Raw genomic sequence first — 26,239 nt, forward strand, 5'->3', positions numbered from 1 at the left:
CGTTCTTGGGGGGTAGAGAGCCTTTTATAACCACTTCGCGCACTCACTCCTAAGCATCTGCCAGGTCGGGTATGATTACCTCTGCGCTTCTGCCAGTTCGGGTGTCATCACCTCTGTTGGGGCAGGTGGTCTCTTTGCCGGAGCCGTCTTTGTAACTGGAGATGGCGGTGGCAGGTGGTCGTTGAAGTGCAGCTGTCAAGCGTTAGATCTCAAGTCAGTTAGGTGTGTCGCCCCTGGATACGGACTCCTTCGGTGTCAGGTACGGTGCGGTTGTTCAATTTGGTGTCCTGAAGGCGAAGTGCTGGAGTGGTGTGCGAGGTGAGGTCTTGAGTTTGGATAGAGGTGTGGCCCGAACTGCCATGGGGCGGACCAGTTCAGGTTGTTGCCCTTTGTGTTTGTAAGGGTCGGGGTCCAAGGAAGAGCTCGGGCTCCTTGTGGGGAGTTCGGACTGCAGGTTCCTCCTTTCGGAGCTTGCGCCCCAAGCGTACTGTCATGCCAAGTTGCTGCCTTTCCACGTGTTGAATGGTTACGAGGTCAGGCCAAATCTTCTTTTATCAGATACAGAAAAGCCTCAGAAGCTACTTGAGGCCCCACCACTGCATTCCAGCAAATGGAAAGAGGTATCGAAGTTGGAAGACGAAGGACAAAGCTGGGGAGGTATTTGAAAGCTCTGCAAGAAGAGGCTTTGAGTTTAACTTGGTTTCCCATGAAGCACTTGACTGAACAACCGACCAACGAGAGAAGTGCCAGTCCGCGCTAGGGTTTTGCTCCACATGGCCGTATCCCGTATGGGTATCGGCAGCACCTTCGGCCGCCTCTCTGCCCACACTGGTAACAGGTTCAAAGTATCGGTACTTAGATTAACACGGAAACAGGGTTGTTTTTATTTTTTTATTGTTTTTCAAATTTTGGTTTTTAAAGACGTTTTTTAATAATTTTTTTATTGAAATAAATCAGAAATATACGCCCAATACTTATTATATCGATACTTTGAACCGTACATAAATGCTTGATTGGGTTGTTTCGGTTTCCCCCGACCCCGAGACAAGAGCAAGAGATGGGTCATGGCTGGGTCCTAGACTCCTAGGTTCACAAAACTCGGTGAGGACAATGGACCTGGGTGCAATTTGTATAAGGAACGGGCTTGGGCTTTATTTTCCAGTCCAGACGTTATTATGCCCAACCCAGTAGCGGCCTTCTTATGGAAAAATATCCTTTATTACCAGTCCTTCCTGAATCCTGATGGAGGGGAGCTGGTAAAAATCGGTCTCATATTCAGACTTTTACGAAGAAAATTTATAGCCAGATGGTTTATATTGACTTCAATGCTAACAGATTCAAAGCTGTAGGTTTGGATTTTGCACTTCTCTGTAATTAAATAGGTTGCCCCCCTGTTGAAACCCATATACGATTATTTCTTTATACCATATCATCTATGCATACGAGTATATGACCACACCAAACCTTCCTAGTCTACTTTCTCTCACTTTATCACTTATCAGACCGATCCACTCTTCATCCGAATGCCTTCCCTTTACAGCTTTATGAATCAATGTATTTGAGGTTCAAAAATGCATCAAATTAGAGTTTCAAACAACCAACACATGGCATGGATCAGACGTAAGATGTAATCTTCTGAATTAATGAATGAAATTTTGCCTTCATGTATAAACCCGATTTAAATTTATCCATACATAAATTCATATGGTGATTTTTTCGCCATTTTTTAAAGATGTTTTAATGCATCCAATAGCTTAAGATGCATTTCATGGAAGAGGTGTAAAACGTCATCAGTGTAAAAATACACTGAGCCTTAAATATGCATGACCATTATATTTTAAAATCGATGTAAAAAGTTGTTTAAATTTTACATCAATAAAATCAATGTAGTTTTTATATCAATTATCGATTTTAAACTTTAAATGTGATGAGATTTTACAAACTAAACTCCATCCAAACGTACACAGGACTGAATTCGAATATAGTTTCACGTTGATAATGATTACACTTTTTTACTAAACACAGTACATTTTACATTTACATCGCATCCAAATACAGCGCAAGTTTCCCCTGCAACGAAATTACTACACTTCCTATCCAACAAGCATTTCCTAAGCATATATCCTATAATCGCCTTTCTTTTGACTATTGGGCATATCATTGCTTTGAAACTTGTTTATTTTTATTTTTTGGTTTGATGATCAACAAAAACAAATTGGAGGATTCCGCGAAGTAATAATTATAAGAGAGATGCAGTCGAAATTAGAATCTACCAAACGCCTTTTTGTTGGATAGTTCCCAATTCCCATAATCTGGAGTTCATATCGTTTTGTCAGTGGCAGATGCAATGATGCATGCATACCCAAGCCTACGTCAGGCTATCAAAATATTTGCATGTTCCGACAACACTTGCAGAAGGGAAGGAGGGTGCGATAAACAAGCAAGCCAACGCGCAAAGCGCAAAGCAGACAGAGACTTCTGGCAAAGCTCAAATCTTCATAAAAAAAAAAAACACTGACCCGGTCATCTTTTAATTACACCATGCATCAAGTATAACAAGAAAATCAAAATTCCCACCCAAACACACCCAAAAAAGAACCCTAAAAAATAAAAAGGATAGACATTTCTTTGAAACTGAACCACAAATATGTCAGCATCTCAGTAAACAGGACGACTGACCAGGCATATCATAGCATGCCAACATAAGTTAAAAAGGGGAAGCTTCCGCTTTATAAGATACAAAAAAGGAAACAAGGAAGCACAAAAAAACCAGAATCAACTCGACACTTTGAACTGGCAACAGAATAACCGTATCATTGGCCTCGAAATGTACACAAATTACTGACAACGTTGGTCCCAGGATGTTTCATTGTTCTCCCACAAGAGCAGCAGCAATCCATTCAGACGCAGATGTTTGAGTCTCCAACTCCACTTGTGAAGATAAAGTTAGGGGCGTAATTGCAATCTATCATACCACAAAATGAACAAAAAGTAAACAATTAGCCACGAGATGGAAAGTTCAGAAACAAAGTAACAATCATGTTCAACGAGAACGAATGTTTTTACTCACGAATCCATTTTCAAGTGCTCTGAAATCAAGATCTTCATCCTTATCTTCAGGCTCCTTGTCTAAAAACTACACTTGCAAAAAGACCGACTTAGCAACTCCACTCAAATACTAGTTACTCTCAACAAAAAACAAAAATCAAGCAAATGAACAGTACGAATATTTTAATCCATGCCAACAGCAAACAGCATAAACCATTACTGTAGCCCACATTCTATCATGTTCAAGGTACCATCACATACCTCTAGGCGGAAATACTTCTTCACTGCTCGCTGTGAATCAGGCTTTCCTGCAACCCCAACTGATTCTATCTCCACATTCTTCCTTTGCGTGTTAAGACGACGTGCCGCTCCCTATGAAAACAAGAAACAAGGATGAGCTTCGAAAAGAAGAATGCATCTCATTCGTGCAAAGGCACCATGACCCATAGATTACTCAACAAAATACACTCACAGCTGCAGATGCATCTCGGCCGAGCTGTGCCAGCTGCAAGCCAAGGCTTTGTTGGTTGGACATGAAATGCCCAGCAGAAGGGTGCCTGTTTGATGAGACAGCTTGCCAGCTTAGGACAGACCTCCACAAACTCTGTCTCGTGACTTTAAAACCCTACGAAAATACAAGCATAACATAAATATAAAACAGTGATAGCAACGGACCAACAATTGCAAAAAAAATTATACTAAAGTTATCATGTAGCTAACTGCTAAGTCCAGAGTGAAGAAAGCAATTCCCGACAAGGTTTCAATGTCCAAAATAAATTGTAGAAGAAAATTGAATAAGAAGCAAGGAAAGAGAACAAAAAAAACAGAGAAGAGAAAGTAACTACAATATTGAAAGTATAAGAATCTTTCTAATAATTGACAAAGAGTAACATTAGTACAAAAAGGCACCTAGATTGCCAGGAAGATCAAATTTCCTCCCCATTTGATGATAAATCCAATAAATAGCATCACCTGGGAAACTATTACAGATCTCCTTTTTCTCATCCTGATCAATTACAGAAAATCTAATTTTCAAGCCCTATCCGTGTCAATCCCATGGAACAAGTTCATGAGAGTTCCAAAGGAATAATATCCGATGAAGCACAGATAGTATTCAATTCCTTGAGGATATCTTATGACATGGAAAGATAAAGCCAAAAAAGTAGATAAGATTGTTCTGTCCTTGGGTTTTTCTCACTGTCTCAGTTGCAAGTGAGATTATTTAAGTTAATCGTCCCAAAACATTAGGGCCATTAACCAGTTTTGGTTCCAGATACCTGGGGCCTTGAGAGAGGTAGGTTGGATATGGACCTAACCTCTGGCATTTTTTTTGGGCACTAACTGGCTGCTTTCAGACTCAAAATTGCATTTTCACACTTATTCAAAGTCATTATCACTTGAGATTCATACCATGTAGGAGAGCATTGTGGTTTCTACATAAGTTATTATCACTTATTCAAAGTCTTCTTTGCTCTGATACTTTGGTGCCTACTCCCTCTCCCTTGTTTTTCTAAATTTACAAGGAAACTTCTTCATACACAACTTGCTATTGGGAAGGAAAAACCTTCACAAATCACAAGGGCCACCTGATTGGACTTAAATTATCTACCATTTTCAGTGGTCAATCAGAGCAAAGAAGAAACACTCCAGTAAGCTTTATCACTGGGGGAAAAACTTAACTCCAATCAAAAGGTGAACACGATGACCTCAATGGAGAGAAATGCATAATGTTTCTGCACCCATCGTGCAAACCCTTGTACAAATTAAAGACAAACACAGAACCATCATTAGATCATAAATTCATAATAATAATTTCCAACAGACAATTTAACTCCAAGTTGACCACTAGAAGGTTGCATGTTTACTCCAACCACAAGGTTACGGTGACCAGAGGCAATATCCATCATTTGTTTGCCCTTGATGTTATGCCCTATGAATCATAACCTCAACAACACAAATGCAGAATCAAATTTTTCAAAGACATAATAGAACTGCCCCACCTTTGGCCAACTCATTAGCTGATCTAGGAATTCCGCACTCTGCTCAATGATATCTATCCTAGATGCCTAAAATCAGATTTTTCTAAGATCTAACAAAACCACCAACCAACAACGACTTTCATTCAGTGCAAGATACTAGTGAAATACATCTGAGGTTCACCTATCACCATCATGCCCCTGGCATAACTAGTTTTAATCCCTCAACCAATCAAGAAGAGGTCAAGTTTCAGTGTACATTGGAGCATAAAACCCTAGGGAAAGGAACTGAAAAGGTGAGCAACAGAGAGTATTCAATCCCATACAACCTTATCCAAGAAGTAGCAATCAAAATGAGCTTTGAGCTTACCTTGATGAGGAATTCCAACAGATAAAAACCTTTAAACAGGTGACTATGAAAAATAAATAAAAAATAAAACTTTCTCTAGTTCCTTACAGTGTTATCCAATCAAAAGTCCCAGTTCCTTGTAGCCAGGACACAGTGGTCAGTGCTGAAGTTTATGATTTCCACAATGATGTTGATTTCAGGATGCTAATCCTTGAAGATCTGAGTACCTCTCTCTGGTCAATGCTCCATACAAATAGCATCAAGACCAGTGTTCCACATTCTATTAAACAACTTTCAGTTGACCAATTATATAAAGGATTTAAAAAACTGATTTGAAAGGAGGGAAAAACTCATGCCATCTCTAGCAGGTGAAAAAATAGCAGGATAAGATGTCCCAAGCCACATCACAATGTTAAAGGGATAACAGGCTCCCCAGAGTTGAAACTGACCAAGAAAATTATAGCCAGAACTCAATCTGTTTATAGAAAAGGGTTCTCATTAACAAAACCCAAAGTTGAAACTCAACAATCAAAATTCTTTTAGTTCATTTTTCAGGGAGTAGCAGTGTAATTCCAATATAAAAAGAAACTTCAGGACTGTGAAGAGATGACCATTTCATCAACTTCTTACTTTCCTTAACAATCATTGAGAACAATTTCTCATCTCCATAGGGCTATAGGGACCAAAAAAGATTAAATACAGTTCAAAAAAGCAATATTGTCTGGGCACTATCAACAACAATACTGAAAATAAAAGAGAACCATGGTTTAATAATCTAATAATCTGATACCAAGGTTTGAGACTAGATACAGTACATAGTACTATTCAACGATCATTAAGGTCTCTCAATGGATTTGCTCCAATACAGTAGGTACAGAGGAAAGCTCATGAGGTTGCAATGTCAAGTTGACACTTAATCATTGAATAAAATCTAAATGAAAAAAAATCAGAAAAAAAAAATAAAGTATGTCTAAGGGTTTGTTTGATAACAGCTCAAGTTATGTGATAGTGCTCTTCCTTTGTAGTCCTTTCTTTTTTTCTCTCTCTGGTGTACATCTTCTCATGTACCTCTCTTTTTTTAATAAAATCTTAGCCACTTTTTGATCAAAAAAATAATAAAATATTTAAGGGCCAAAAATCTGCTACTCTTTTAGTCAAAACAGCCTCAGCCATTAAGGAGCCCACAACCTCCCTAAAAACTTATTCACTAAAAGACAAAGCAATATGCCTTTTGATTCAGCCAGTTCATCTGTTGCCAAATGCCCCCTAAATCTGCTACTCTTTTTGAAGAAAAATGAAGGAAAAGCTTGCTAGAAAATCAAACCTAAAGCTTCATCCTTTGGCATCAAAGAATAAGATCATGCACTGACTGAAGAAATTAACATCATACATAAAAGGAGGGCTGGGAAGTGGTTGCAATGGAGTCCTGGAGAAATACAAGTACACTATCCTTCTATGCCTAAAACTTTAGGGTTTCAACCATTTCTGAGGTTAAAGACATACAAGTTAAAAGCAGCTTCCTGTAAGCTCCAGAAGAATCTCACGAACTTTACGATAGATCCTGGCCCAAGGTCAATGTGTTGAACTCAACATTGAACTCTCTAGATGCCAGAAGTCAGACAACATAAGAAATTAAGAACTCAAGGGTCTACTATTAATTCAGTCAACCACCTTATTACACATAATCTTTGTAACCCAGAGATAAATATCAATACAATCACAGTTTAAGAAGGCTAAATCCAATAGGCTTTTATATAAAAGAGATGGTTAAATTAACAGAGCATCATATCCCTATCTAAGAAAGATCAGCTCCCCATGAACAACGGTTTTAATAGATGGTTTGGACATGTGCAGAGAAGGCCATCCACAAGCTAGTAAGAAGTTATCTGTTATAAGTGGAAGGGGCTAGAAGAGCCAAGGGCAGGCAAAATGGGACATAGGTTGAAGCAATGGGAAATTAATCAAGGCCTGCAATTTAACAATGGATATGGTACTGAACAGGATGGGACGGCAGAGCTGGATTAACCTCATATGGTTGGGACAAGGCTTAGATGGAGATGATGATGATATGACATGATTTGCAATACTTCCAGCAAAGTTTACACCATGCTTGAGAGAGACTAACCTTATTTGTCAAAGGAGAAGTAGGAATTTCTATATTCAGTGAACAACTTTTGGGGAAAAGTCCCTTCTCAGTATCTCTTATGGCAGCATGTATTAAGGGCAAACAGACCTCTACTGCATCTTTAAAATCACCTTCACGGTTTTCGTTCTTCTTCCTACCAAGAGAGTATAAGGAAACCACATTATAGATGTGTTCAGTGAGAACAAGCACACATCATAACAAGAAAAAGAGCTTCGACTGACCAGTTTAGTGATATTGATAGAGATGGTATGCCGCAGAGTAAAGCTTCTCTAGCCCCAGCAACAGCACCCGAGTAGTATCTGTAGGATCTCCAAATAAGAGAATCATTTCTTTCAATGAATAAGAAGAAGATATCATACACACTAAATATAAAAAAAAACAACCCATATAATATATTACCATATAATGGCATCCAGAAGTTAGATATAAATAAATCAGCAGCGTTCATAGACTTTTCCCACTTTCAATTGGCAATACCGTAAGGAAGGTAAGATGTAGAAAAACTAAATAATGATAATGCAAAGGTACCGGCACAGTACATACATTTGATGCCCACAACTTGATCCTCTGTTGATTCCGCTGATCACCTGAACATCAAATCAGAAACTTACATATGGCCTTAACATTAAGACTAGATGGATTGCAAAATATATAAAATCTCTACGGCAAGAACATGTAAACCCATACCAAAGCAGGCTTAGACCACGAAAATAATACCCCTGACAGGGCTAAGGAGACACAATCTGCAGGTGTTCCTGATTAAATAAACGACAACAAGAGGTTAGTAGATAAAAGAGGTAGTGAAACAACATAAAAGTCACCAAAAGTTTACGAGCATAAACAAAGCAATAACCACATGAGGTTCAGAAGTCCTAAAGACAGTATCCAGAAAGTGGTTCAATTTTATCATAACACTGTAATTTTAAAACGAAATTCCCAAACCCCCAATTCAAGTAAACAATATGCTAAAATAAACTCCAAAGGGAGAAAGCAGAAAATATGGCATTACCACAAACTTCATAAGCTGTAGCCCCGGGAATTTGAGCAGAAGTCACAGCAAGTGTCTCACGAAGAGTCACCGAGTGACCCGAAACAGATTTATCCCTATGCCACCCAGCAATCAAAGGAATGAAATTGGATAAAATCCCAATACACCCAAATGGAAAGGAAAAGACAATAAAATCAGAGAGAGCACCCACGATTGGGGAGCGCAGACATGAACATTGCATCGACCTTCTCGGACCAGAGCGTCGACCAGGAAAGTAAGGCCCGGTGCCTCGATTCCGTCCGCATTAGTGATTAATACAACAGGTTTTGAGCAATCTTGGTCGGAATTTACGCCAACAGCAGCCGAAGAGGAAGGAGGAGGAGGAGAAGAAGAAGAAGAAGAAGGTTCGGAGGATTCATCCGTCTTCTTGGACTGCTCGTCTTCGCCACCTTTCCTGCTAATTAGAACCTCTTGTAGATTAGAGACTAGAGAAGGGGGTAAGAAGTTGTTCTTAACAGAAGTCGTCATCGAAGAGCAAATTCTTTTGTTATCAGAAATTCTATCACAGAAACAGATGGGCAGAGAAGGGGATGTGATAAAACTGATGATGAGAGAAGAAGACGAAGGAAGTGAAGGTTGGTTTTGTGTTGGGAAGGCAAGAAGAGAATGAAAAACCCTAGAACGCAGAAAAGAAAAGATAGTTCCGTAAAGGATGGTAATAAAGCGGGGATACAAAGGGCGTCCTGCCCGGGACAGACCGGGTCTAATGGCGTTATTTAGAGATTTATGAAGCAATTTGAGACTTACAGAGAGTAGAGATACTACTGGTAGATAGAAAATAGGGGAAGGAATTCAATTGCTTGTTCAGTTGTTCCAGTTGAAACTTGAAAGGGGAAAAGTTCATTACTTGATTAGATTAATTTTAATTTCGCCAAATTAGGCCCAGATAATTTCATTTTAGAAAAAGTTATAATATAAATCACCAGATTAGATTAAGTTAAACGGTGTTTGGGTTCGAGATTCAAAACTTTGATACAATACATACACGGTATTTGTAAGTTCCCGAAACGCCTGTTTTAAAGGTTGCAGGGAATTTTTATTTTTAATAATACAATTATGCTCCCCTTTGAAAAATGTGAAACGAAAAAAAATTTAAAAAAAAAAACGGTGTAATACTCACCTAAAAACACCCGATATGCATGTTGAGGCACATTAGATGTATCATATTTTTGAACCTGGGGAGAAGTAAATAAAAAAAAGAAAAAAATAATATTTTTTGACTGCATTCCATCTCATAATTCTGGTTTGAATTGCACATGTATAATAATTTAAAATTATAAATACCTCCACCACCGATAATACTTATATCCACCTGTAAATTGGCATCAATTTCTAGCACTTATCCTCAACTGTACAGTAGAGTCGGGATTTCTATGGTAGACTGAATAATAAACCCCCCCCTAAAAAACAAAACATAGAGGGAGGATAGAGCAGTAGTGGTAAAAAATATTATGGAAATTGGTATCCATCTCTGATTCTGAGCAATGTTTTAAAAACTGATTAGGAACCGGAACCTCTTTGGCCACTCGCCAGCAGTTCGATCGTCCAGTTTGAATAGATGGGCCCAGTTTTAAATTAAAAAAAAAAAAACAGAAGATAAAAAATTATTGTTCGGATCAAATAGGTCATCAGTTGAACCATTCAGAGCCTCAGATCAATTGGCCATTGACCAAATCAACGATTTTTTAGTTAAAAAATAGATTAAAAGTAAAATAGAACCGATTGCTTAAACAATTCTTAAACTGAATGATCCAACCGTCCAAGTCAACAATGGTTTGGAAATACTGACTCTAAATAATAATAAAGAAAATAGTATGATCCATATAACTACTATACTCTGCTCTGCTGGTGAATCATGAATATGGGAAATTAATGGGCTCAGAGAGAAAAAGGAAAGAGAAAGAGGGTATGGCCTCTGACATTACTAATGGCAATGGGTAGTATGTTTTGTTTGTTGTGAACAGTGGTAGGGACTAGGGGAAATGAAAAGATAGAGAAGCTTAGAGAGTGCATAAATGATAATAGATTAGAATAGATGGGTTGGCAATTGAAATTTCAAAAGCACCACTACCACTGTCACTGTCACTGAGAGAGTGAGAGTAATTGTAATTGTATTTTGGTTAGGGGGCAATCAGTACTCAGTAGTAGTGTTGTCCACCACTTTGACCATTATGGGATTTACATTGAACCATACCTTCTACCACCAACATTACCCAAGTTAAGCTCGTGGCAGGCAATGCATTCAATTTCTGTCAATTTGTCTTTAAGTTCACATCAGATTCATATTTGTTATTGTGAGCCCTTTCCTTTATTTTCCTTTATCCTTTAAACTACTAATTAAATATTAACAAGTGATTCCCAAATCGGGTCACCCTCTATTATGGACTTTTTTCTTTTCTTCTTCTTTTTTTTTTTTTATTTTTGTTCAACCAACTCATCATCTACCAATAAATAATATTAAAAGTTAGAATTGCTAATTAACCCATCTGGTGATTCCAAACTACCATTCTTTTTTATTATTATTATCATTACTTGTTTTGGGTGAAGCTCTATAGTGGTTAACAGGATAAGTTTTAGTGGTTACCATAAAGTATAAATAAATATCTCAAAATAAAGAAAAAACAAAATCAGAACAATAATAATAATCCATATGGTATATGGTTGAAGAGGAGAGAAAGGGGATGTGAATTGTTGGATCGATCAAGATTGGATATGTAGGCATACATGTCTGGTAGTATTATGTGAACAAAATCCACCTCAAGAATCAATATCAAGTGTTGTCACTATCTCCCCCTCAGTCTAGTTTCTATCCAAGAAGATTGAACGACTTGAAAATCGTATATGTCCTCTAATTGAAAGAGGGGAAGAATGTAAACTAATTTGTTTTGTTTTTTTTTATGTGAACGGAAGCAGATATTATCATTTCTTTTTTTTTTTTTTGATAGATCGAAAGGGACTCCACAAGTCGGGGGATGGTAAGTCCCCAAGCATCACAAAAACAAATAACAAATAATTTATGATTTTATTTTCTCGTGAACATGAGGAGTGTAACGTTATGTGGCGTATATCTTGTGGAAAATAAGAGTAAAAACAGCAAGGTGCGAACTCGGCAACTGGTAAGATCTCTTGCTAATTGTAGCAGAGACTTGGGATCAAATCCTCTCTGTACTTGCATTGGGGAGTTTGTGGGATGAACTACTAAGGGTGACAACGAGCTGAGTTCTTCGTAAGCCACTTAAGCTCGGCTCAATTTGGTTTCAACCGAGCTTCAAGCCGAGCTCGAGCCTAATAGAAAATGGCTCATGAGACTCACGAGCTGGCTCGAGTATATATATATAATAAAAATATTATAATTCTTAATTTTTAAATATCAAATAAAAAATATTTTTATATATAATTTTTATTTTTATAAAACATTTTTTCTCAAAATCAAACTCGAACTTAAATTCAAGGTTCTAGCTCGAATCAAGTTCGAACCTTGTGGAATAGTCTTATATATATAAGAGAGAGAGAGAGAAAGAGGCTTGAGGTTGAGGACACAAATGGAGATCCATGTAAGTTGTAAAACTGCAAATGACCAGCAAAAATGAATAATATTAGGGAAGTTTTCATGTCTCCCTATGCTGTCATCACTCACCCATCATGTCAATTAATTTGGGACACAACTTAAAAATATTTTCAAGTGCATATATGCAAAGACCTTTTTTTTTTATTTTTTATTTTTTTTAATCTGTGTGTGGAGGTGGGGTGGGGGAGTCAATGCTTTCACAGTCATTTTCATGAATTCCCCAAATGGTTCCTTCCTTCAATGTTGTTGATTCAGACTTCAGAGACGTAAAAGAACAGGAAAATATCCCTTTTATCACATGCAATTTGACAATGGAAGGCATCTCTACATAGATTAGTCTTTTTATAAATAAATATTTGTTTATTTCTAATGAAAATCATGAACTGCGTATTAAAATTAAACATAAATAAAAATTAAAGGTGAAGGACAATATAAAAGGGACAAGGTTTTTAAAATCTAAGCGGACAATGAATCGGTCAGGTCCAGTTCCCAGGTCAAATGGTGTGACCGTTTGAACCGAATTGATGGCCCGTTTTGATAAAAATAAAAATTGGCCAAAACCTGAACAGTTTGAATGGTTTGACCCCCCATTTTGGGGTTTTTTTGTAAATGGTTTGTTGATCAGAACAATGGTTTTTTGTGAAATAACAGTTATAGGGTAAAACAGAACCAGTCAACTCACTGGTTCCCGGTTTTTCCAATCCAATCATCCAGTCTGGTCCGATTTTAAAAACCATGAAAGGGATATAATATATCTTACATAAGAGATTTAGTACTTGTTAAATTTTAGAACACCCATGTTCTTCTATTCCAGAAAATGAGAATCTATCAGTACATTTTATTTACAAGCTAAATTATACACATATATATATATATATGCTAGGCCCACAATCCACAAACCCTAAAATGGGTTTTTTGTTGCTTTACAAGTAAACCATTTTTCATGCAGTATTTCAGCCATGGTTTTTGAATCGCTGTTGACTTTGATGGTTGGACTGTTCGGCCTGAAAATCGTTCAGGCAACCGATTCCATTTTACCTCAAACTCTGCCCCTGACCAAAAATTATTGAATTGGTCAATGACCCATTAACCCGAGCGAGCAAATCATTGACCCGTTCAATCCGTTCAATGGTTTTGGACGTTTTTTATTTTTTATCAAAACAGGCTGTTTGGTCAAACCATTGACCCAGAAACTGGTGACCAGAATGATTCCGGTTCCAGTCCTGGGTGGTTATTCAAAACATTGATTTCAGTTCAGCTTGCAAACGAGCCATGAGTAGTTTTAGCACATGATTATTGACAATACAGCTTATATTGCCTGGATCTTCCATGTTAAGCTCCATATGGCCAAACAATCTCCTAAAAGAAATACTTGGAAATGAAAGTTTCAAAGCAAACAGTAGTTGATTACCACAATCTCATCATAATAGATTCCTTGGGGCAAAGAGAAGGATATAATTCAATATCTTAAAAAAGCAATCGCTCATTCTTTACTCTCTTTTTTTTTTTCCTCCTTTGCTTTTTCCCGGGAAAAATGCTAAGAGCACATGTATTTTCTTGTATGCCTGATAAATGTATAACCTGTGATATAAGTGTTTATTTTTTTATAAGAGAAAAACAGAAATCATAAAATTGTGGTTATCTAAAGCAATTTTGATGGGGAAATTATACACATACCGGACCTCGTCCGGGATGGTATTGGATGAACATTCAAGTCTAGTAAACAATTCTCAAAGGACTGGTTGTTAGACCCCCACTAACTACTAAGTGGGCGTTCATTCACTGTACCAAATTTTCAATATGATTCCCATAAATCTAGGCCCCACATAAGTGATTTTGATTTCAATGATTTCCAAGAAAAGATGAAATCAGTTATGAACTCTTCAATGCTTACCAACTCTCAATTTATCATCTCAAGTGGGTCCAACGTAATTAAATGAGCAAAAGGTTAGTAAAAAGATAGTGACAGTATGGCCAATAAAGAGAGTGGAATCGATTTCTTGATTGGAAAATGCCAAAAAAATTTGTAAAAGGGTGGTTCTGATTTTGAAAGTGATGATTGAAAATGGGATCTGTCAGATGACCACTGCGGATGAATGGGTTCAACTGATTTTCGGAGTGTAAAATCTTCAAGCAAGGCTTAATGAATTCACAATTGGAATGGATAATGGGATAGAGAGGAAGATGGCCTGTGATGTGTAAAGTAGGTTCCAACCTAACATCCTAAAAGGTGACCCTAGGCCCTCATTAGATCAAAGTCCAATCTCCCATTATTATGGTTTTAAAAGGGCTATAGGCAAAGGCTTTATCCAAAAAAAGGTGCAATTTTTCATTGTCCATTGTCCATATGCAAAGAAAGAATGAATAACAAATTCATGTTTTTAACCCTTTTTTGTTAAATTGTATGGCCTTTTTTGTCTAATGAATTCATTTAGGCCCTATTTGCTTTTCGGTAAGTTATTTATTCGGGTAAATGTATTTATTTGGGTAAATTTTTCTTGGGAAACACTTACCCTAGCAAGTATATTTACCCATGTTCTTTTATTTCTCATGTATATAAGACAATGACCATTTTAGCCATAAAAATTCATTATTAAAAGGGGCATTTTTGTTCCATTCAAGTGTTGTCAACTTTCCCCTACGTGAAAATGTTATTTATCCATCTAGGAGGTGGGTATCACTTACCCGGGTAAATGGTACCCAGAAAAATAAGCTTTCCATATTCCCCACATAAATCTGAAAAAAGAACATGGGGTTTTGACTAATGAAAACCAAAATCCCATTGACCAACTTTCCCCCTCTCAAAATCCGGAAAAAAAAAAAAATGCCCCCTTAATATTAACTGTAACCCCTCTATAATAGGAACCAAAAATCAATAAAAAAATCATTTTCCTCGGCCTCATTCTTTATTATGTTCCTTTCATATCACATTCAGTCTTCAAACGTTTTACATATTTGATGTTTACTTAATTACAACAACATACTATGGTGCTAGGCTATCAAACACAACAAATCAATTTAGTGCATTTGAATTTCATCTTTTGTAATCATAAAGCTAAAGCAATTGTTCTCTGCACATGCCCTGCATATGCGGGGCCCATCTATTTCTAGTGGAATCAAAAGGAGATAAGTCAAACCAGTTCTTTACAGTCGGATCAAATTGGGTTGTAGGTCCCTTTAATCATCCCTCCATTATCTATTTATTTATTTATTTATTTATTTTACATCTCCTCAATCAAAGGAGGAATCATGATGCATGTCTTTATAATGAACATGCTTTGTCCAAATTGTTGTCTCCCATTTGACTTATTTCAGGCTCTAGGGTATCACCTCAAGACACACTCATGGATTCACATGCACCACTGTTTTCCACTGAAGAATCTGCCTTTGATCAAAGAATCTGAATGTTCACCCTCATTTACATACCATTTTTGGATGCTTAAAGACACCATTTGAATATATGTGCTATGGTTAAGGTTCAAAGTACTTTCGTATCAGGAGCATCTCGATATGCCCCTACAGAGGGTGTATCAGAGTTTTGACCAGTTTAGGGAGTGAATGAATCTTAGACCAGCCCCTCTAAATCGGATTTGAAAAAAAAAAATATCAATGCTGCTCAATACACCCCTACCGATGTATCGGACATAACGTTAGCTATGGTAATATTGACTAAAGATGATTATATTTATGAAGCAGTTACCGCCACTTCCCATTTTGTTGGGATCACTCCCTATCAAGTTCTTTTAAATAACTATCAACTCCAACATTCCTCTCTCTTGGGTGTTTTAGTAGGTTTTTAAATCGGAAACAAACTTTTCAAGTGAAATATTTCTGCTGTAAGTTCTGCACATTTTACATCAAAATCTGTGTTCTGCACCTTTCTTTTTCTTTTTTTTTGATGTATACATAGTTTTCACTGTAAATAGGTAAAAATATAAATCAACTAATGTAAATTTTTAATATATCTATATTAAGGAGGATATTTGCCTTGGGTTCTATAGGTCATAAAAACTCCTTTGACTTCGTACAATGTTTAAATTTCCGAGTTTTGGATATTTGGACACATACATCAAAACTCAAAAGCGACCTGTGAGACACAAAACTAAGCTACCATACTTACCTATCATCACCATCCAAACCTTATCCCAACTATATATGGAGTCGGCAACCATACTAATCTGCATGTCAAGGTCATTTTTGTTATTTGCAAAATATTTCAAGGTAAGCTAAAATGCTTCTATAATGAGATCAAAGGCTTAACGGAAGAGAGAAATGTGATTCATAAAACCTTATGACAGGGTTATCTTTTAAGGGATCTAAAACTTGGGGAAAGTTTTAGACATTACCAGTAAAGTTTGAGAGGGGGTGGGTAGATAGTTTCTTTAATAGATAGATGTATGCATTTGCACAGAGAAATTATAGTTTTTTAGGCTGAAAAACAAAATATTCTACATCTTTAAGTACCCCATATCTCTAAAAACTTGTATTGGTCTCATATTATACATTTATAACAAATTAATAAATTCCATGTTTTTCATGGCACTTTCTTTGAAGCAGGCACTAGTATTCAGGTATATGTAACTAACCATGGTTGCTGTGTTCATCCACTCAAGCTGATCTGTGGTACACCCAGACTAATGAGATAGCTGTTTTCCTTGTTAAGTCGGCATCAAGATCCATCTTGCTTGAGGTAGAATCATTGAATCTTTTAGTCTGGAGGTTGACAGTTAAATAGGAAATCTATAAACTTATTAGGAGTGAATACTATTTCAATATGAAAATGTCTAGACATGTAATTAAGTAATGGCTATCAATCCATTTATCCGTGGAGGTGATCCAGCTAAGGAGGATACCCATGCTTTCAGTGGCATATATAAACTGAACGGCAGGTTCTAATGCTTTTCTTTCATATGAAGGCAGAGTTGTTGAGGTCTCTCATCCTCTGCAGGTCATTAATTCCTATATTTAAGGCATTCATACACCATTAACACCACCATTCCTCCAAAATCTTTAAAGCTTTCATTGGCTCACCATGAGAACTTCCACTGTTGAAATTACTAAGCGATTTGATGTCTTATCAGTCTCAGCACTCAAAGTAGTGGGGTCAGCATTTCAGACTCATATTTTACTGCAAATGCTTTTTGGAGCAGAGTCTGAACTGAAGATTCTTATTATTCCCACTTGCTAAGGAGTTCCATGATTGGAATACAGAAAATAGCGTTGCTGCTGCCTTAATCAGAATGCCATTAGAGCTTGGAAGCTTGTCTGATGCACTTCAAATCTCCCAATGGAAAATTCTGACTCCTTACTAGAATCACTTGATGCCGCAATTCCAATTGACAGAAAGCCTATTCCTTTTGGTGTCACTGCAAGTGGTTTCATTTCCCTCCTATGCATCTTGTTCAAGCTTTGTTGCTTCTGTGAACATGGTTCTCCTGATTCTGTATTTGATATTTCCACACCATCATCCTCTCTCTCGAATGTGAACCACCTTCTTGCTGCTTAATGGAATCATTTCTCTGTTTTTCCAATTGATAAAAAGCTTATTCAATGTATGTGGTTTTGGATTCATATCCACTATGTTTTTGCAGTGTTTTTTGTTGAGAGGAAGTTCAGTTGGAGGAGGAAGACAGCTGTGAAGTTGCTTAAGGATAACAACTATCTATACAAAACTGGTAATGATTTATTCAGTACAGCAGGCACCTCATCTGAAAACATGCATTTATCTCCATTGATGCAAGAACCTTCGGAATCAGAATCGGAATGGTCTATTCCCATAGTCTGTTTGGTTCCACAGAATTGGAATGAGATTTCATTCCCAAGGAGGGGCAGGGCTCAAATGGGATTCCGAGTCCGTATAACCAAACAGTTAGAATCAGAATAGCCCATTCCAATTCTAATTCTGGACCCCTATTCATGCGATGCGAAGCAAATAGGGCCCAATTGCCATAACGATACTTGAAGAGATTATGATAAGGACAGAAATCCCCTTTCAAGAATGAGTGGGTGCAGAATAACAGCATTACTGCAATAAATCAAATGTAATAGAAATACAGAATAAAATTGGTTCCAGTACCCCCTCCAATAAGAGTAATAATCAAGAAGAGGGCTATAGGTTCAAAGAATGCAAATGACAATGAGGGTGCTGTTCTTATGAGATTTGATAATCAAAATTTCTGAGAGTCAACCTTCTTGAAAATGTTTTATAAGTAGGGTTAATTATCAATTATCATAGGCACCGTACAGATGGATGATGAGAATGTTGTATCGGTCTTCTTTAGGACTGAGCTTGAATGTAACATGTTTTTTACCTCCATCAAATCAAGACAACTTCGTTTACAATCACCTATTTGGGTTTGCCATATGCAGAATTTCTTTTCCCCTGCACTCCAACACAAAATTTATACTATATATAAAAGTGTAGATTTAGATTGGAAGTTTTTTTAGACTAAAATTATCATCTTATTTCTTTGTTTGATAAAGGGTATAAAAATCATTTTATTACAGTTTTAATGACTATTAAAATGGCCATATTTGTGTATTTAGTCCATCAATAATTTTAAGGATTGAAATTGTAACATAAATTATTACTTTCCACCTCGTTTAATGTATTAACCCCCATTTTCTTTATTAAATCCTGTATTTAACTTTTTTTCCACTAATAAATGATAATAATTAGATTTATGTCAATATTTTTATTAATATAAACCCATATATTTAAAAAATAACTCAAAAATAAAATCATTCTTTATCCAAGTGGTGGCTTAACCATCCAAATGAAATCGATCAACCTATGAAGTCATAGTTAGCTAATAAAAAATTTAAATTAGAAATAAATTAAAAATTTACAAAAATATAGAAAAAGTATACGCATTTATGATATTTTTATTAATCAAATTAAAAAATAAGTATAATAAACAATAATTATTTTTATTGATAATAAAAATAAATTACATAATTTAGAACCAACAAAAAATGAAATTATTTTATTATTTGGTAGATATCAATAGTTCAACTTTTGGGTCAATTGTATTAACATTTAATGTCATAGATAAATGATAAAAATTAATAAAATATACAAATTAAAACATAAAAAAATACATATTTTTTTCCAAAAAACATTAAGGCATGTGTATAATATCATGTAACTATCATATTAAACAAAAATTAACTATGGCATATTAGAATTATTTTTATACATAGAAATACAAAAAAAAATATATAAAAATTTGAATACATCTATAATTTTATATTTACACTAGTATTAAAAATATGGATAAGATTGTGGATCTTTCTTTTGACTAAAATATTCAATTATGAATTTAATCCATATTTAATTGCAACTTTTAAATTGTAAACTAATTACTACTTTTCATCCCATTTAATTCCCTCAATTTAAATCTTATTTTTTGATAAATGAACAAAAAAGATAAAACATTACAAAAAGAAGAATCTAGTCAAGCAAGTAGACTTGTCAATGATACTTGAAACTTCACAACTCGATACAATTATTACATATTTGGATGAGGTGTCTATGCAATCGGATTTGAATTTTATAATTTGCATCCAATTAATAATAAAAAACAAAAAAAAATATGAATTTTTTTGATACATTATTATTGTCATTACCATCATCTATCATTGCTTTTACACGCTTATTATCTTAAAAAATGAATAAATCATTGATCATAAACTTCTAAAACATTAAGTATTTCCCCATCTTCAATTTCTCTTATGGGAAAACGGTGCAATGTAGGCATCACATAAAAAAAGTGATGCTTTTAGAAAATGACATTTTATTTAGCATCGCTTTCCCATAAAAAATGTTGCCCCGTGCCTTGATAGTTGGGAAAATATGGTCTGAAGCAATGTCAAATTCAATGTTTTCTCGTAAAGCAGTCGGTTGATGCCAGTGGTGCAATGATGTGGCATCACCTCGGACGTTGGGTAATATGACCAATGCTGAAAACGGTTCTATAGCACCGCTATCAAATAAAACCAGTATTGTTTTCTCATAAAATAGCCTATAATGCAGCACCAATTCCAATAAAAAAATAAGCACCGTTTTTACAAAAAAAAATGGTGCTTATAAACCAAACATGCCAGCACCATTTTTATGAGAAAGTCATACACCTACTACTACATAATTCTGCCTATTTCTGTTGCATTTCATGCTCAGGGTTTTGAAACCCTAACTTCGCAAACCTCATCAGCTACCACTATATTCATTATTCGGAGAAAAAGCTATAAACATTCAAAAGGACCACAACCCACGCTCTAATGCCCGCCTATGAATTGGCATCAATTCCGAAATGACACCTATCCCGATAATACTTTGAGCCTATAAATTATGACTTTGGGCTGATCTGTCGTTCTCCCTTCATCTTTTCGCGCCATGGAAAACCTTGAACCGCCAAACATCACTTCAAATACATTTCCGCCAAATTAAGGGTATTTTAGTCATTTTGAACCCACATTCAAATATATACCCGCCGCATTCTAACTTCATCCATGTTTCTCGACCAAAAAACGAAAGTACTCCATCCATGTCTCAATTTCTGATAAAAGTTTGGAGATTGGGTGGTCTTAGTCTCTTACACTTACAGGAAGGCCAATGAGGATCGAAGGGGAGGAGGGTTCCAAACTTCTAGTTAGAAATGATCTCAACTCTCAAGGAAGAGTTTGGAAGAGGTTTTATGTTTTCTTCCGACGTTAGAACTGTTGCTCATCGCCATAATTCATTTCAATTTGCCAGCACTGCTGAAAAGGATGTCAGCCAAAATTCTAAATCTAGGGTTTCGTACGGAATTTGTGGGAAGAATCCCATTTGCGTGTTCAGCCATAGTAGACGGAAAGTTGGGCCTTTTAGGAGGTTCGACAAAGGGAACACGAGAGTTGGTGGTTTTTGCGTTTCTGCAAAGAAACCCATTGTATTCACTTTTAAGAGAAGTGGGTTTGCAGGACGTTCAAAGAAGGAAAGACAGAAAAGAGAAGAGCCGAAGAGGGTTTCAATATCGGTCGAGCGGGAAATTGAATTCCAGAGAAAATTTCGGCTCTAGCATCTTGATGTTGCAGATATAGATCGACCAGTTAAAGGTTTGCTTTCTGGATTATTTTCCCATTTCTTTAATCAACCCGTCACTTGATTTTCCACTATCATATGCGCTATCTATGGCGGCTATTAAAGCTGACTTAGATTAGAAAAAAAAGGTGAATGACCTTGTTAAAAGTAAGCAGTTAAACTCCAGCCATTCTCAAATTCGGCCAATTTGGCCATGCTCGCTCAAGTGTGATCATTTCCCATGGCATAGTTAGTTACTCCCTCGACTTAAAAACGGTGAAGCTCAGTCAGGACCTTTCTATTAGAGGAAATTAAACGATTCTTATTTGATCAATAATTTACATAAAATGCAGATTAGGTCCAAGCCAGAAAGTTAATAGGACTTCCGACCGAGTGGTAGGTAGATTCACATTTGGTGTATTTCTTAAACATCGGTTTCAGTATTGTTCTGATAGAGAGGATTCATTACTTTAATGGTAAAATCTCAAGCTGGCAAACCTGAGAACGCAGGTTTGAGTCTGAGAGCAGCCACTTTGTGCAAAAATATGCCAAGAGTTAAGATCGTATATCTAACTCTACCAAGACCTTTTTAGTATTGTTCTGACAGAGCCAACAAGCTATTAGCTGCTAAAATGTACTAGTTAGAAGTTTAAATATCAAAGAGACATGCACACATACATAATGCATGCACATATATACAAGTACATGCATGTTACACTGTAGGACTGAATTAGCAGTTTTAGTGCGTCAGTCTATATGCAACAATGCAACCCTAAATGTTCTGTGTAACAGAGAATTTGTTTTTTGAATGTTACCCAAAGCAAAGGATCTGTGATATCAAGGTTTAGGACTGGTTTACCAAATAACAATAACTAGGACCCGTTCCTTTTTCCTTAAGGGAAGAAAAGAAGAGTCAGGATGAGGTGATCCTTCAGAGAGAGAGAGAGAGAGAGAGAGAGAGACAGGTTGAGGAGGAATAGCACTATGAAGAAAGAAGAAGAAAGATCAGGAGAATGCTAATGAAGACTGGATTGGTGAAAGTGAAGATGAGCAATGCTAGTTGAAAAAGGAAAATTAACAACCCTCTACATATGTGGTGACTAGTAAAGGTTGGGTAACAAGAAAAAAAAATCCTTTGTTAAGGAAGAATAAAATATCAAAATGATGATACCCTGGATTACTTCATTGTTGATGATGAACTGGAAGAAGATTCAAATGATGACGATTGTGAGGAATAGAGAATTAGAGATAGTAGTGAAGCTAATACATTAGATAGGGTAAATACTCACCTACAATATTTTGTAGGCCACAAATCTTTATAAATAGCTTTAGGGTTTTGGTGATTGGTGATGAAGAAGGAGATAGAGTTTTGAAACTAATGCATAAGATGCAGAGAGTAAACATTTTCATCATGAACTAAACCTTGTATGATAGTATGGGTCGAACAATCTTGTAATATATGCCATTTTCATCTTAACTCATCTCTTCCATAGGGTGGTATTGTTCCCATATTTTCAATGCACCCTTTTCTGGCTAAAATAATCAGAGCTATTTGTTTTGATCTTTATTATGTTGAATGTGGATGTGGGTATTCCATATAGATGTGATTTTGGAAATTTTACCTGATATGCTTTCACTAAAAGGGTCTTAATCAGTTCCTAACACAGTTTCTGATACTCAAAAAAGCACATGAAAGCAATATAGTATGGACAAGTTTTCCATCAAGGTTCTACAAAAGCTCCTGCGACCTGCAATGTGCTGGTATAGGTATCTGACATGTGACCATGTCTTTTACTTGCATCAAAATTGCCTCACGGGCCTTTCTGCAAAACAATGCTTATTTAGATTTTAGATTGAAAAATAGTCTTCATGTCCATTTCCTTTTAGAAATTCCAGACCATCTACTAGAAGTTAAGACAACCATATTTATGAGAGGTATTGCCTAGACAACTCAATAGTCAAAACTAATGGGTCTAGCCATGGCGACATTAGGCACTTAGATTGACACTTATTACAACATGCTGATGCGGCTCCAAGGAGAACTTTTTATAGTAAAACTATTGTTGATTCATACCAATCTCAGACAATGCATCATTATCTAATAAGGTGCCAACAGTTAATACTTTATAGTTCTATTTCTATTATATTTTTAGGTGTATCAGTATTTATTTTTGCCCTTGTCCTAGTGCCATGGCTTCTAGAGGTTTACTTGTCAAACACCTATGGACGCCTCAAAGTTTCAAAACCTTACCCAAATGAGAACCAGAAGATTCTGGGCCAATATTGATATGACATGTCAGTTGTCAGCCTGATATGTGAGACCAACATGTATGGAGTTGATGTGCTTTGGTTTATATATAGAACTGTAGCAATTTGCATTCCCTGATACTCGGCATCTTTGCTACATAACAAGGTAATTGTTTATGAGTAGAAAATAGAAACCAATTCTCCATAGGCATCAGGTATTGTCTGTTGATAGAGATGGTATCTGAAATGTGATCAAGGCTCAAAATCACAATGTATCGGTGTGTATTTTATGATACATACCAGTTTTTAAATCCATTGGTACAACAAATATGGAGGTTTTTTTTTTGGGGGGGGGGGATTCTATGTTTAATGATTAGAATCCTTCCCTATTTACCTAATCCCGGAATCTTGTACCGAAAAAGTTAATAAAAAGGAGCATTGTACAGTTTAAATGCATTTTTGCATCTTGCACTTATTGATACTTTGAACCTTGCATGTGATTGCAGATTGTATAGCATCACTTTATGCTCTAATGGTCCCCTTCCCTTGAAATGTGAAGGATATTCCTCTTGTCTGAATGTGCCAGACATTACATGGCCCCATTTCAAAGTGGTGTCTCACACATAAACAAATTAAATTTGAGGGTACCACTACTACTAAAAACTTTAATGAGTTGGATTGTAATAACCCCTCTATTATTCTCTCTAAGATACTCAAAACAAGTTTTAGCTTATGATGTAAAAATTTATGTTTTCTTTTTTCTAAATCCAGCTTAAGGACATTCTTTTCATTTTTGTATTACAAAATTATACAAACTATAAGTTAGAGTGGGCACTTTATGCTAAAAGTGCTATAAGTTAGGCCCACGTCGTGTCCACCCACCCAAGACCCTGGATTGTGACACTAACATTGAATAATGGCCTTTATAATTATATTGGTCTCAGCAATACATGCAACATAAACATTGTTGAGATCTATGTGTCTCAGACTTCCTATATGGGTCAAACACTGACACAGACCCTCATATCCAAATTATATATTTCATTTACAGCTACAAAGCCAAATTCACTTACACATGCTGCTAGAGTGCTATAGTCTTTCTAGAGATGATTCTGTTAGCGATGAAACAAGCACATGATTGTAAAATTATATTATGTTAAATTACGGTCAACTTACAAATTGGTGATGAATCTTTTCTATGTGCATTTCAAATTCCAAGGGCTCACTGTTCAAGCTGACCTCTTAAATTCTTAGTACATTTTGCATAGTTTAGTTGTACTTGGCTTCTGAGCTTTAGTTTTAATGGTTATCTTACAATTCTCGATTCCTCTATTGATTTACTTAGGAAGCTTTTTAGCTTAGGAAGTATTTAAGAGAATTAAAAAGAGAGTGTTGAGTGGTCCTAAATCATTTAAAAATAAAAACTTAGACCTTTACTCCACGCACATTTCCACATGCCTATTATTTGATATAGTTGTATAAATTATTCCATTTTCATATCCAATTGATGTGAATAATGTATGATAAACAATTCCTTGCTTGGGTGATGTTGATTTAAACCTTGGAAGCCATTGATTTGGTGCTGCTATCAACTGTAAGACATCCATAGAGGTACATAATTGGTACTAACCTGCAACTGGAAGATAACCAGTGTACATAGATTTGAGTTGGTCATATCTTTCCCTTTTTAATCTGGAGAACCTTTTGGCCTTTTGGGTGGGCTATCCTAAAACCTAGGCTTTAGTTATTAATACCTGTTTAGAGACCAATCACTTTTAGAAACACTCAATGACTAGCCCACTTTGGGTGGCATACTAGCATCTAATACATCCCTTCCTTTGGACCAAAAGAAAGAAAGAAGAAGAAAAGCGATTTCCTCACTCTAGCTAGACAATCAGCAAAAAGGATAGCTAAACCTTGAACTCATTTGAATGGGGTATTCACTTGCAGTAATGATCGTAAAAACATTAGATGCATTAAATTGATCTAGAACAATCGGTGACATGTTCTAGTAACTTGAAGACTTGTTCTATGATCTCATTGCTCTGTTTCTTAAGTTCCACCCAAGCAATTCAGCAAAAATCTGCCTACTTGATTTTCAGTGTATCATCAGATGAACATCCTTTCAAGTCCACATAACATGTATAGGTTTACAATTCTGCAACCAAGTGTGAAATGCAATACTAGCTGAAAGAAACAACCTAAAGATGGTTTTAAAACCAAATAGAAAAATGACATCCAGGCCAAGATTCCATTCTTGTGCATTTCTGTTCCGATGGCCCCCTTTACTGGCTGTTGAAGTGCATTTTCTGGTCTAGTTGGTGTCAATATATATGCCATGATAGATGTTGTTTGGTTTAAGGAGTACTGAGGCAAATGATAGGGAATTCTAGAATGCAGAAGCTCTAGCTAGTCCCAAGCACAAGTAAATGACTGAGCATGACAAAACTAAACTAAGTGATAGAGGTGACATCCTTGTCCACTATAGCTAGTAAATAATTTGCCTTTTCTCAAAAAAACTTCAAAAAACAAATAGCTAGTAAATAATTTAGGATTCAAGAGTTGATTGAACATAGCAAACAAATTTTTGGTTATAGTCAAGGAGATGTAAACACATCGAAATTGAGTGAGTTGAAATATTTGAACAGTAAAAGTGGTGGCCACTTTCATATTGTTTGTAAAAGTTCTACTCCATTACAGTATCTTGAGGATGTTCAATTAGAGTTAAGATGATCCCACCAGAGATAATTGATTCGGTGCTAGTTGAATGCTGTAGAGAGTGCGAGCTGATAAGCA

General features: G+C 36.1%; 1 protein-coding gene and 1 long non-coding RNA gene across 2 annotated transcripts; one reads left to right on the forward strand and one right to left on the reverse strand.

The window, feature by feature from the left end:
• Positions 1-2,601: 2,601 nt before the first annotated feature.
• Positions 2,602-9,445, reverse strand: LOC148842306 (uncharacterized). Its single transcript, XM_088958267.1, has 10 exons — positions 8,719-9,445; positions 8,529-8,623; positions 8,207-8,274; positions 8,063-8,106; positions 7,741-7,818; positions 7,499-7,652; positions 3,521-3,673; positions 3,310-3,420; positions 3,071-3,136; positions 2,602-2,965 (listed from the first exon to the last, which is right to left on the reverse strand). The coding sequence occupies exons 1-10, from the start codon at positions 9,033-9,035 to the stop codon at positions 2,867-2,869; spliced, it is 1,185 nt and encodes a 394-aa protein (XP_088814393.1). The 5' UTR covers positions 9,036-9,445; the 3' UTR covers positions 2,602-2,866.
• Positions 9,446-20,646: 11,201 nt separating this feature from the next.
• Positions 20,647-24,204, forward strand: LOC148842307 (uncharacterized). The gene is made up of 2 exons (XR_016103419.1): positions 20,647-21,231; positions 23,950-24,204. It is a non-coding gene; the product is annotated as an uncharacterized LOC148842307 (long non-coding RNA).
• Positions 24,205-26,239: the final 2,035 nt, after the last annotated feature.

The sequence above is a fragment of the Nelumbo lutea genome, chromosome 8 (genome assembly GCF_056320005.1).
Source record: "Nelumbo lutea isolate HS-2025 chromosome 8, American lotus-T2T, whole genome shotgun sequence".
Taxonomy (NCBI): domain Eukaryota; kingdom Viridiplantae; phylum Streptophyta; class Magnoliopsida; order Proteales; family Nelumbonaceae; genus Nelumbo; species Nelumbo lutea.